General features: G+C 37.8%; 1 protein-coding gene across 1 annotated transcript in view; it reads left to right on the forward strand.

Moving 5' to 3' along the window:
* LOC143690733 (uncharacterized) overlaps positions 1-11,744 on the forward strand; it is a 57,201-nt gene extending 45,457 nt beyond the window's left edge. The window contains exon 2 of the mRNA XM_077168294.1: positions 11,239-11,744. Within this exon, the coding sequence (XP_077024409.1) occupies positions 11,239-11,365 (127 nt within the window). The 3' untranslated portion in view covers positions 11,366-11,744. The remainder of the gene's footprint in view (positions 1-11,238) is intronic.
* The last annotated feature ends 1,470 nt before the right edge of the window (positions 11,745-13,214 follow it).

Genomic DNA, 13,214 nt, shown 5'->3' on the forward strand with positions numbered 1-13,214 from the left:
CACTTTCATAGCCATTCAAAGGCTTTCTGAAGAATTATGAATAATTTGGGATTTCCGGTACCTGGAGAGAAAGCTATCGCCCCATCCCAAGCTCTCTTCCGGTGCTTTTCAAATTCTCCCTTGAAGATGGATAGATATAAGCTGTCTGTCTTCCTTACTCAAGAAAATTGCTTACTCATAGCTCACAAAGTTCCCCTTAAAATGATTAGTTAGCATTACCCCAAAGTTTCAGCAAAAACTTCGATGGAAGCCTCATAAGACTGTTCTATTTAAATGAGCAGTATGAAAAGAGCTGCATTTCCTTATCTTGTAGCTAAAGTTTCTGCTAAATTCAATTTTTGTTGGTTGTGATAAAAAAAAAAAGTGCACATACAAATAGGAAAAAAAGAGAACTTCACAAAGAAAAATATACTGTTGAGCTAGAGGGATCAGCTAGGCCAATGAACTTGTTTGACAGAGAAAGATTTATTGAAGTTAAATAAGGTATTTGCGATTACCCTGTTAGAAACAGACTTTCTCTCTCACAGCACCTGGCCTGTCTCTTTTTCATAGCTTTCTCCTAACATGACATCGGCTACACGTTTGCATCTTCTTACACCATTATTTATTTATTTTTTTAACATTCTTTTTTTCATCACGTAGTTGTTTATTCATCATCGTGATCATTTCTTAGATCACTAGCATTTCAGTCTACTAAATTTATTTTAACATTTGTTCCCTCTATTACTTATTTATTCTTAATCCATATGTTTTACTCGTCTGTCCATAAGGTAGATAAAAGGAGCATCAGACACAAGTTTTCACAATCTCACAGTCACATCGTGAAGCTGTATCATTATACAATCATCTTCAAGGAACATGGCTACTAGAACACAGCTCTACATTTTCAGGCACTTCCCTCCAGCCTCTCTGTTATGCCTTAACTAAAAAGGTGATATCTATTTAATGCGTAAGAATAACCTCCAGGATAACCTCTTGACTCTGTTTGGAATCTCTCAGCCACTGACACTTTATTTTATCTCATTTCTCTCTTCCCTCTTTCAGTCAAGAAGGTTTTCTCAATCCCTTGATGCTGAGTCCCAACTCATTCTAGGATTTCGGTCCCACGTTGCCAGGAAGGTCCACACCCCTGGGAGTCATGTCCCATGTAGAGATGGGGAGGGCAATGAGTTTGCTTGTCGTGTTGGCTGGAGAGAGAGAGAGGCCACATCTGAGCAACAAAAAAGGTTCTCTTGGGGATGACTCTTAGGCCTAATTTTAAGTAGGCTTAGCCTATCCTTTGTGGGATTAAGTTTCAAATGAACAAACCCCACAAGATTGGGGGGTTCAGTCTATTGCTTTGGCTGTCCGCACTGCTTGTGAGAATATCAAGAATTCTCCACTTGGGGAAGTCGAATTTCCCCCCTTTCTCACCATTCCCCCAAGGGGACTTTCTTATACCATTGTTTAATCAGTTCCTACCACCCTCCACTAGACTATTCCTTTTCTGATGGCAGGAACAGGTATGGCTTGGCTCATCATTGGCCAGAGCTGTGTCAGGCACATGCTTAGTGCTCAATGAATATATATATATTTTTGCTTGGGCAGGCACCAGGAAGCAAACAATGAATATTTTTTGAATGAATAAATTAATGACTGTCAATAAACATAAAGTCAACAGTATATTTACTCTAATTGCCAAGTTATCATTCACACATTATGGTGACATGCTATTTAAAGTAGTCAAGGAAATGTTATGATCTGCTGCAATAAAATATACATATAGAAACCTCAGAAGCTGAAGATAAAAAAGGCTGACTTCTTATTGTTTGGAATTCTATGCAGGATGGGCAGCACATCTTCACCTTGTAGCTAGAATACGCAGTCTCCAAGGTCAACAGCAGTGAGAGAGCGAGTTGAGGCAGCACACCAGACTTTAGGTCCTCAGTCTGGAAGTGACACGTGGCACTTCCACATATAATCCTTTGGCCAGAATTAATCATAGGAACGTATCCTATGAGGCTGAGAAAGGAAGAGGAGCACCTACTTGTTTAGTGAGAACTGTCTCTGCTTGCCCTTGTATGGGTTACTTATAGTAACAATCATGAATGTTTATTGAACACTTACTTTGTGCCAGGTCAAGTGCTAGCTTTATTACATCCGTTGCTTCATTTAATTCCCATGGAAAATGAGCTGCAGGTATTCTCATTATGATCAGTTTCCGAATAAGAAACTAAGGGATTAGTTAATTTGCTCAAGGTCACAATTGATCAGTGGGATCTGGGATTTAACACAATCTGGCACCAAAGGCTCTAAGTTTGGTCCCCCAGCCTCAACCCCGTGTTGGCATGTTATCATTGTAGGGTTTGGAAGAATGCCAGGTTGGGGTTTCCTAACACAAATGCAGGATAGGAAAGAATGATAAGACCCATTTGTGTGATTATAAACAGCCTTGGTTCTAGAAGCATCTATCGTTAGTATCACTAAAAATCATGGAGAAAAAGGAGATTGTGTTCCTTCTGATGTGGCACACTGAGGGTGAGACCCTGTGTTCCCAGTGTTCAGTCAGAGTCTCATCGAGGGAGCGCAGTTTGAAGGACAGTCGACACAACAACTGGCCCACACGCGTCAATAATGCCCGTGTCCCCACCCAGCAATTCTGCTTCTAAGTAGATGCCCCAAAGAATTGAAAACAGAAATTCGCACAGAGGTACACCAGTGTCCGTGGCAGGATCATCACAACAGCCCAAAGGTGGGAACAGCCTGAGTATTCGTCCACGGATGAATGGAGAAGGAAAATGCGTGTGTACGCAAAGGAGTACTACTCAGCCGGGAAAAAGAATGAATCCTGAAACATGCTACAACCGGAGAACCTCGAAAACATTGTGCAACGTGAAAGAAGCTAGACACGAAGGGCAAATAGTGTGTGATTCCACGTAAATGAAAAATTTAGACTGGGCAGATTCGTAGACACAGATTAGAAGTTCCCAGGGGCTGGGGGATGGGGAATGGGGGGTTATTGCTTAAAGGATATAGTGTTTCTGCTTGTTTTTGGTAAGACTCTTTTGAAAGAAGATTGGTCCTAGATAATGGTGATAGCTGCATACCATCGTGAAATGATTAGTACCACTGGGTTTTATATTTTAAAATGGTTAAAATGGCAACTTCTATGTGATACATATTTTACCAGAAGAAAAATTAAAAATACACACACAAGCCAATGTCATGAACGATAAAGAAAAGGTGACGCAATCCTCCAGATTCAGAGACTAAAGAGAACAGTCACAACAGGCAAGTGTTGTATCAATGCTATTCTTACAACTCTTCGAAGTTCGAAATGATTTCAAAATAAAAAGGTAAAAACAAGAAGGACTTACAGGCCACCTGGCTGGTAGGAGGCCAGGACGATAGAAGCGCCATTTACTGTTGCTGACGGGACTGCCCCGTGAACGGAGCTGCCAGGCCTCTGCACATAAGGGCTGCTCCACTGGGCTCGGGGTATGCTGTCTCCCCGGAGATTTTGAAGGGGGAAAAGTGAGGTTTCTGATGTGGGGTGGCGAGGCAGGGCCATGCCTTTTTATGACTGTTCTCTGATAATACAAAAATTGAGGAGAAATGAAAATCCCCTTTGAAAGCAAAGGCATTCTGGCAGCAGAAATCCAGGGCTCTGGTGGAATGGCTGAGAGCTGGAAAAGCAGTCGCTTCCCTTCGAGTAGTCTCTTCCTCAAAGCATTAGTGCATGAAAGTGGTTGCTCAACAAAGAACATGGAGCTCCCGTAAAACCTGATTCCACCGTGCACAAAAACTGCCTGGCAGGCAGACAACAGTGGTGCAGTGGCAGAGTTCTCACCCGCCATGCTGGGGACCCGGATTCGAATGCTGGTGCCTGCCCATGCGAAAAAAACAAAAACAAAAAACCTGCCTGGTAAGACCTATAAAAACGGGCAGGCCACAGTGGCTCAGCGGCAAGAACGCTTGCCTGCCATGGTGCCTCCCCATGTAAAAAAATTAAAAAAAAAAAAAAAAAGAAGACCTATAAAAACAAGCAAACTAACATCTACATCTCCAAAACTCTTTCTCATCCAAGTGAGAGAGCTTCCGTATCACCAAGAACCAGTACATAGGAGAGCTCACACGGAAAAAAGGAAATTGTGTTTTAAAAGGGACACAAATAGGTTATAAATCAGAATTTTGCAAAAGAAGCAGTTAGCTATGAGAGAAAAAAAATCATTCGCATAACAGGAAAAATCCTAGTTGAAAGACAGTAATATTTCCCAATTTCAAAGGATTTATTTAATATACTTGTCGACCAAGCTTAACTTCCAAATTTCTCTTTTTTTTTTTTTGCAGGCAACTTATGACCAGCCCAGGAAATGAATTATTTAATGTGTACATATAAGGCTTAAAACAATGCCTGCCTATGATAGTATGTTCTCAGTTAATGATGTATTATCTATTTTTAAAAATATATAAACTAAAACTAATGGCTGAACAGAGTTGACTCCCACTTAAACCAAAGTTACCTGGGACTAAGTGAGGACCCACTGTAATATGTTCTTAAGAACTTCAGAAGCGGGAGGACTTTTGTCCCGGAAAGGCCATGCAAGCTGCGTCCAGACTGCTGTCCCCTGCATGAGGGCGCATTGGATGTGTGGGTGCTCAGATGTCCCTGGAGGATCCTGGTGTTCTGGCGCTTCCCGGCAGGGAGCACAGCTGGGAAGGGAGCGGGCTCTGGGGTCACACTGTCCGCGTTTGGTCCCGCCACTTGCTAGCTGTGCAACCTGGGAAAACTGCGTGCCTCAGTTTCCTTCACTGTGCAATGAGGCTAACGACAGAGCTCAGCTTGGGGAATTGGGAGGAGGCTTAAATGAGCTAATATATGGAAAACACTTAAAACAGGGTCTGGAACATTGTAAGTAATCAAGAACTTGCAGCTGGTGTTGTTATAGCTGTAATACCTACCCGTGAGGCAACGGACCCATCCTGGTTTGCTTGGGATGTCCCAGTTTTAAAACCGAATGTCCCATGTCTTAGGGAGCTCGTCAATCCCAGGCAAGCAGGGACAGCTGGTCACCCACAGCTATCCCAGTCCAGTGACTTTGGAAGGACCCCTGCTGTGTTCCTGATTGAGAAGATTCTGAAGAGTGTTTATGACCCGACCTCTCCGGGGCGTTCCCGGATTCATTCTAGCCCTCAGTCCCTGCCTGACTCACTTCCCCAAACTCTGTGCCTCTGTCTGTTTCTCTTGCTGAATGATTCGGGCCATCCCTTCCGCCCCTCCCTCGAGGCTATCAGAACCTCGTCCTGCTCGCTTTGCCTGTGTCCCTAAATGAGGCTCAGCCAGTGCTGATGGGGTTGAACGGAATTTTGCTTTTCTGGTCATGAATGGATCAGAGTAACTTGGGTCTTCCTAGTATTCCTGTGGGGTGAGGCTTCTCTGCAGGTGGACAATGCTGTGTGACCCTGGGCGGGTTACTTGTCCTCTCTGGGCCTCCTGATAAACGCTGCCCATAATATTGTCATTGTGGTTATTAATATTAGGCAGAAGGAGGGTTGGATTTTGTCAGTGACAGAGCTGGATTTCAACCCAAAGGGGCTGTCCTGAGAGCCTAAACTCTTAACCAGTTTTCTTGATTTCATAAATGGAGAAAAGATAGAGCAAAGATATATCAGAGGAGAAACAGGAGGAAATATCAACGTAAATGAGTTTTCCATCAAAGTATGAAGTATAGATTTCACAAAAGCAAGGTCAATAACTTTTGGATTCAAATTCATATTTTAGGTCTAGATTTTACTGAAAACTTCACCTTTCTGACATAATTTATTTAATACTTTTCTGTTTAAGGAAAATAAAAATTCAGAGGTTTACTCTCCTCTCCTACACACTATCAAATATTCATAGATACATATTATGTAATATTTGATTTTCTACCAAAGGCAAGTAGGGAATTTTAAGAACAGGGCAAAAGGGGAAAAGAAACTATTCTAAGAGCCTGTTCTTTTCATCCTAACTTCTTTTAAAATTGTGCATATTTATATATACATGTGTATAATAGAATCTACCAATTTAACCATTAAAAAATGTTCAATTCACTGCTGTTAATTGCTTTTACAATGTATCCAACCATCACCAATTCCATTACAAATATTTTCTTATTGCCCCAAACAGAAACTCTCTACCCGTTAAGCAATAACTCTCCATTCTGCCCGGTAACCTCTAATCTACCGTCTCTATGAATTTGCTTACCCTGGATATTTCATTTAAGTGGCATCATATGGTATTTGTTCTTTTGTGTCTGACTTATTTCCCTTAGCAAAATGTTTTCAGGGTTCATCCGTGTTATAGCACACATCATACCTTCATTCCTCTTTATGATTGAAAGATGTTCCGTTATATGTATGTATTACATTTGGTTTATCTACTCATCGGTTATTGGATGCTTTGGGTTATTTCCACCTTTTGGCTATTGTAAATCATGCTTTGTGAGCATTGTTTTACAAAGATTGTTTGAACCCCTGCTTTCAATTCCTTGAGTATATACCTTGGCGTGAAATTGCCAGCCCAGTTATAGGGTAATTCTATACTTAATTTTCTGAGAAATTGGATCTTACAGGATGTAGTGCTTTGTGTCTGGCTTCACTTAGCATAATGCTTTTAAGACTCATCCACATTACTGCCCATATCAATAGTTTATTTCCCTTTTCTGCTGAGTAAAGCTCCATCGCACGGATATGTCACACCACAATTTGTTTATTGATTCATGAGTTGATGGTAATTTGGGTTGTTTCCAGTTTTTTGTTTGTTTGTTTGTTTTACTATTATGAATAAAGCTGCTATGTTCATTTTTATAAAAGTCTTTGTGTGGACATATGTTTTCATTTCTCTTGGGTAAATACCTAGCAGTATAATGGCTGGGTCAGATGGTAGGTACCTGTCCAATTCCAAAAGAAACGAACAAATGATTTCCAAAGTGGCTGTACCAGTTTACATTTCCACCAGCCATGCATGAGCTCCAGTTGCTTCCTATCCTTTGTGACACTTGGTATTGTCAGTCTTCTTTATTACAGCCATTCTAGTGTGTGTGTTGAGGCATCCCTTGTTTTGATTTGCATTTTCCCTAATTACAAATGTCTGAGCATCTTTTCATGCGTTTTTTGTGTGATTCATATATTTTCTTTAGTGAAGTATCTGTTCAAATATTTTGCCCCACTTTAAGATTAGACTTTTGTCTTTTTATTGAATTTTAGAGTTTTTATTTACTCTCTGTATAAGACTTTTATCAGAAATGTCTTTTGCATATATATTCACCCACTTTATGATTTGTTTATTAATTTTTTACACAATGTCTTTTGAAGAGCGAGAGTTTTAATTTTGATGTGGCTCAATTTATCAGTTCTTTTAGGTTTTGTGATTTTTTTTTTTTGCGTCCTATTTTACAAATATTTTTCTAACAGAAAGTCCCAGAAATTTTCTCCTATGTTTTCACGAAAACTTTGTTGTCTTGCTTCTTTTCTTAAAAAACATTTTTATTGAAAACAGATGTATTTTACTTTGATTTAATATTAAACATCGTTTTCACTTAACTGGAAGCCGGGTAAATGATGTCTTGGTTACCTGTTGCTGCATAACGAGCCACCCTCTAACTTAGTGGTTTAGGACAAAACAAGGATTTTCTTCTCATGACTCTGTGGCTCTCATGTTTTTGCAAAAAAAAAAAAGAAAGAAAGAAAAATGAAAACGCGCCGAAGCTCCAGGTGACTAGCACTGCAGAGTGGCCAGACAGTTTCTCTGCACGCTCCTGCAGGCTCAGCTGGAGTTTGGGCAGGGCTTAGGACAGGGCCCAGCAAGCTTTTTGTCTAGAGGGACAGCTATTAAATATTTTAGGTTTTGACAGTCTCTCGTCGCAACTACCGTGTCACCGTTAGAGCACAGACACAATCACAGAAGGTGTAAGCAAATGGATGTCGCAGTGTTCCAATACAAATTTATTTGTGGACCCTGAAATTTAAATCTCATCAAATTTTCGCATCATAAATACATTATTCTTCTTTTGTTTTTTCCAAACCATTAAAGTTGTAAAAACAAACAAACAAACAACAACAACAAAAATATATATATACATTTTTTTCATTGGGAAATCTTCACACACACGCACAGTCTGTATATGGTATACAATCAGTGGCTCACAATATCATATAGTTGTGTATTCATAACCACGATCATTTTTAGAACATTAGCATCACATCAAGAAAAAAATGAAAAGGGAAAAGAAAAAGCTCATACATCTCATACCTCTCACCCCTCCCTATCATTGCCCACTGGTACTTTAGTCTACCCAATATTTACCCTTTATTCTCCCCTATTATTTATTTATTTTTGTCCTTATTTTTTTACTCATCTGTCTATACCCTAGATAAAGGGATAAACACAAGGTTTTCACATCACATGCTCTATTGTCTTACCTGTTATCCTTAGATCTTTGAATCATTTTTTAACACATTCTTACATATAATGCTCAAGGGCCAATACTTTTGCCATATGGATATCAAATTTTTGCAGTTTCATTTGTTAAAAAGCTTTGTTAATTGAATAGCATTGGCATATTTGCCAAAAATGTCCCAACCATACATGTGTAGGTCCCTTTATGGACTCTCTCCTATGCCATTGCTCTATGCGTCTGTCCTTCCATACAAGTCTACAGCACTCTTCTTTTGAAAAATTGCTTGGGTTGTTCTAGGCTTTTTGCACTTTCATGTAAATATTTTATTTTTATTTTATTTATTTAATTTTTTTAACTTTCATATAAATTTTACAGTCACTTGTCAGTTTCTACAAGACATGTGCAGGTATTTTGTTTAGAATTGTCATGAGTCTATAAATGTATTTGAGGAGCATTGACATCTTAACAATACTGAGTCTTCTAACTCATGATCATTTTATATTTATCCACTTATTTAGTGCTTTTCAATTTCTCTATATGATGTTTTATAGTTTTCAGTGTTTTAAAAAATGCGATTATAAACGATAAAACATGTTTTGAAATTTTAATGTTCAATTGTTTGTTGCTAAAATTTAATGTTCAATATACTAATTTTATATTCTTCAATCTTGCTAAATGAATGCATTAGTACTAGCGGCTTTTAAATGGATCTTTTAGGATTTCACACATATATAATCATATCAACTTCAAATAGAGATATTTTAGGAATGCACATGTAGTTCAGGGGTAAAATTCTGGCCTGTCGTGTGGTTTCCCAGCCCATGCATCCTAAAAAAAATTAAAAAGTCATGAACAAAATTCTGTATGATACGCAAACCACATAACTGCCTCTGCATGGGTGTATGTTTGTATGTGTAGATATAGAAGTACATATACCTAGAGAGACATGGAAAATATATATATTGTTTACTTCTTCCTTTCCAATTTGTATGCGTTTTATTCCTTTCTGTTGCCTTATTACACAAGTATTTGTCCCTCCACAAAATCTTGAAGAGAGTTGTATATATAAAATGTATACACCTTCTTGCATGTTAATCAAAAGCATTGATTTTTTAAAAATTGAACTGAATGCAGCACCAAATAAAATAATTAAAAAGGCTTTTTCAAAAAGAAAGAAAAAATGGGCATGGAATTATAGATTCAGGCCCATAAAATTGTTCTGCAGAATGACCACATGTTAATGTTTTAATTTGTTTGTTTTTAATTTTTTTAATTAATAAATAAATTAATTAAAAAAATAAAATAAAATTGCTCTGTAAGAACATTATTTTCTAATTTTCTTCTAACTCTAAGAAAAAAATTTAAAACAGCATTTCCATCACTCAGAAATAAAAGCATTGAGGGCGGGCCATGGTGGCTCAGCAGGTAAGAATGCTTGCCTGCCAAGCCCAAGGACCCGGGTTCGATTCCTGGTGCCTGCCCATGTGAAAAAAAGAAGATAGAAATAAAAGCATTGAGAGCTGAGATTGAGAAAGAACTCATTGGCACCATTAAGTTGGAGAATTTTTATCACGATTGTAAGTGTGAAAATAGTGGAGAAAGATAAAAAAGAAAAAAATAATGAGGGTTTTCAAAGTATTTGATGATGATGGTGATACAGAAAGCATTATAAAAGAAAATTTAACAGATGATGAACTTTAAGAAATGCTTGAAAAAGCTATTCATAAATAGGGATAGAGCAATAAATGAAGAGAAATTATTGATGATGAAAAACTACTCTTTATTAATAGTCTATCTGTAGTCACCAATCTCGTTTCAAAAAAATGTATAATTTTCTACAATTTAATATCTGAGTGTATACTTTCTTAATCTTTCATTTAAATTCTAAGTTCTGTATTTTATGGACAAACCGCATTGATACATAATATATTTTTAGTAATATACACTCATCTATAGCATCTGGACACAAAAATAATTTGGAGTTAATTTCCTTGAATTATGCATCTAAGAACAATATCAATTCCAACTGGTATATTAAAAGTTCCAACTTCCAAATATATAGAATGTCTTTTTTGTTGTTGTTTAATAAATTCAATCTTGTGAAGACATTGAAATAAAAGTGGCAATTAAACCTTACAAACCTTATTACTTCTCCTTTTTACAACTTTAAAGCATCTGGTAATCACTGGCTTTTTAATCAGTTATTCAGTGGTTTATAGAGTATAAAATAAAATTGTTCTGCGGAATGATCACATTAATGTCTCAATTCATTTGTTGTTTTTTAAAATTTATAAATAAATAAATTTTAAAAAATAATGAAATTGTTCTGTAAGAACACTGTTTTCTAATTTTCTTCTAACTCTAAAAAAAAATTTTAAACAGCATTTCCGTCACTCGTATTTCCTCCTCTATTGGACCATGGGGAGAGGAAGTGCCTTAGTGTCCAACACCTCAACAAAGTCCCAAGACCAGGTGGATGGCTTCAAACAAAAGAAACTAATTGGCTCACAATCCAGAAGGCTGGAAGTCTGAAAGCTAGGTGTCTGGAGGGCTCTAAAGAAGAATATTCCCTTGCCCCTTCCAGCTCCTGGTGGCACCAGGCTTTCCTTGGCTTGGCTAACTCCAATTTATCCATTATTCTGTCAATGGAGATGAGTTATTTCCTTCTTTTTCTACATGCGAATATTTATGAATGTTCCAATTTGTGAAATACCAAACTACATTCTAAAATTATTGTACCAGTGAACGCTTCTACCTTCAATATCTGAATTTCCTTTGGTGCTCGTCTTCTAGTTGCATTTTTTTCACTTTCTTTCAGGTGCTTTTTAACTCATGGATGTTGCGTTGGCTCCTCAGCTCCGCCTCCACCTGCTCTTTGCCCCACGAAGCTGACATGTGGACTTCATCACAGGGCGCAGTGCTTCCTGGTGTCTCATTCGGTTTGACCAGTAAGAGGAGCCCCAGCTGGAAACTGGAGGGAGAGAAGCAGGGAGCGAGGTCAGCTTTCTAAATTCCTGGCTTCTTCCTGTGTTCCTTGACAAAAGGAAGCCCGCTCTAGAAGATTCTGTCTCTTTCAGGTTCACATTACCCCTCCCTCCTTGTTTTCTCTGGGTCTTGAGGTGGTTGGCAGCTCCTTTAACTGCCAGCCCCAGGCTTCCTGCATTGTTTTTTATGGTTCCCCAAAACCTTACCCATGCTTTTGTTATTAATCCCTTTATAAATAAGCCTCCTTGAGTCATCCTAATTTTGAATTTGCCATCTATTTTTTGCTAACTGATACAGAAGTTCTTCATATTAAAGGGAAATAAAGAATTTTTATTTGAATTAGTGTTTGTTGCATGTGTCTGCCTTAAAGAAATTCTTTCATAGCCTCAAGATATAAGGCTATTTGCCATATTTTCTGTTAAAAGTTAAAAGTTTGGTATTTACATTTAAGTTCCTAATCCATCTGGATTTGATTCTTAATTTAGTGTGTGGCAAGGAAGTCATTTCATTTTTTCCATCAGGATTACCTTTTTTTTTTTCTGGCTCCATTTATTGGATAGTCTCTTTTCCCCTTTATGAGGTCTTCCATATTTCAAAGTATTAGTCAAATACTAAGCCAAGGGCAGTTCAGGGTTATAGCAATACAACAGCCGGACAAAGTCGCTCTTCAAGGCAAAAACCATTCACCATAGGGAGGGTTATGGTGGTAGTTTGCCAGGGCTGCTACAACAGATAACCCAATCGATTGGCTTAAACAACAGGAACTTATTGTCTCACAGTTTTGGAGGCTAGAAGTCCAAAATCAAAGCATTAGAAAGTCATACTTTCTCTTAAATCTGTAGCATTCTGGTGATGGCTTGCTGCCAATCGATCTCTTTTTTTTTTTTTATGACATGGCCATCTGTCTCTTTCCATCTCCAACTAGGGCTTTTAGTTCTGTGTCCAAGTTTTCTTTGGTTGTAATTCAGTTGTATAGAATTAAGGCCCCACCTGATTCAATTTGGTCTCATCTTAATAGGGTCTCCGAAAATCTTATTTACCAATAAGTTCTCACCCACAGGATCCAGGTTAGAACCTGAGCAAGTCTTGTGGGAGATGTGACTCAATCCCCCCAAAGTCACTACATAATGATACCTAATGACACATAATGATACATAGCCATATATAATGATGCAGGTCATTAGGAAGATAGGATATTTTTAAACATGTGTGTCCCTAATAAAATATCCTCAAAATAAACAGAGCAAAAATTGATAAAACTATTAGGAAAATCGGATTAAGTCTCCACCATAGCAGAAGATTTCAATACACATCTCTTAATTATTGATAGTTTAAGCAGACAAAAAGTAAGCAAAGATGAAGGTTTAGACAACACATTAACAAGCTTTATCTAGTGGACATATGTAGCGTTCTGAGTCCAACAATTCTTCTCAAATACACAGAAACAGTTTCAAAAATTGATTATTTATAAGTTATATATGTTACAAAGTATTTTATAGAAAATAAACCTAGAGACTGAGAGTCAGAAAACTACAACCCATAGGCCAGACCCAGCCCACAGCCTGGTTTTCCACAGCATGGGTGCTAAGAATGGGTTTTACATTTTTATAAAGTTTTTAAAAATAAACAAGAAGACTTTGTAACAGGAATTATATTCTGTCTGCAAAACCTAAACTATTTCCTATTTGATCCTTTATTGGAAGTTTAATGACTTCTGCTATAGATCATATTCTCTCATCACTCACTATTCAGCTAAAAATGAACAAAAACAGAGTTTCTGCCATTTTTGAAGATCATGAAGGTCCTAAG

Source organism: Tamandua tetradactyla, chromosome 7 (assembly GCF_023851605.1).
Source record: "Tamandua tetradactyla isolate mTamTet1 chromosome 7, mTamTet1.pri, whole genome shotgun sequence".
NCBI lineage: Eukaryota > Metazoa > Chordata > Mammalia > Pilosa > Myrmecophagidae > Tamandua > Tamandua tetradactyla.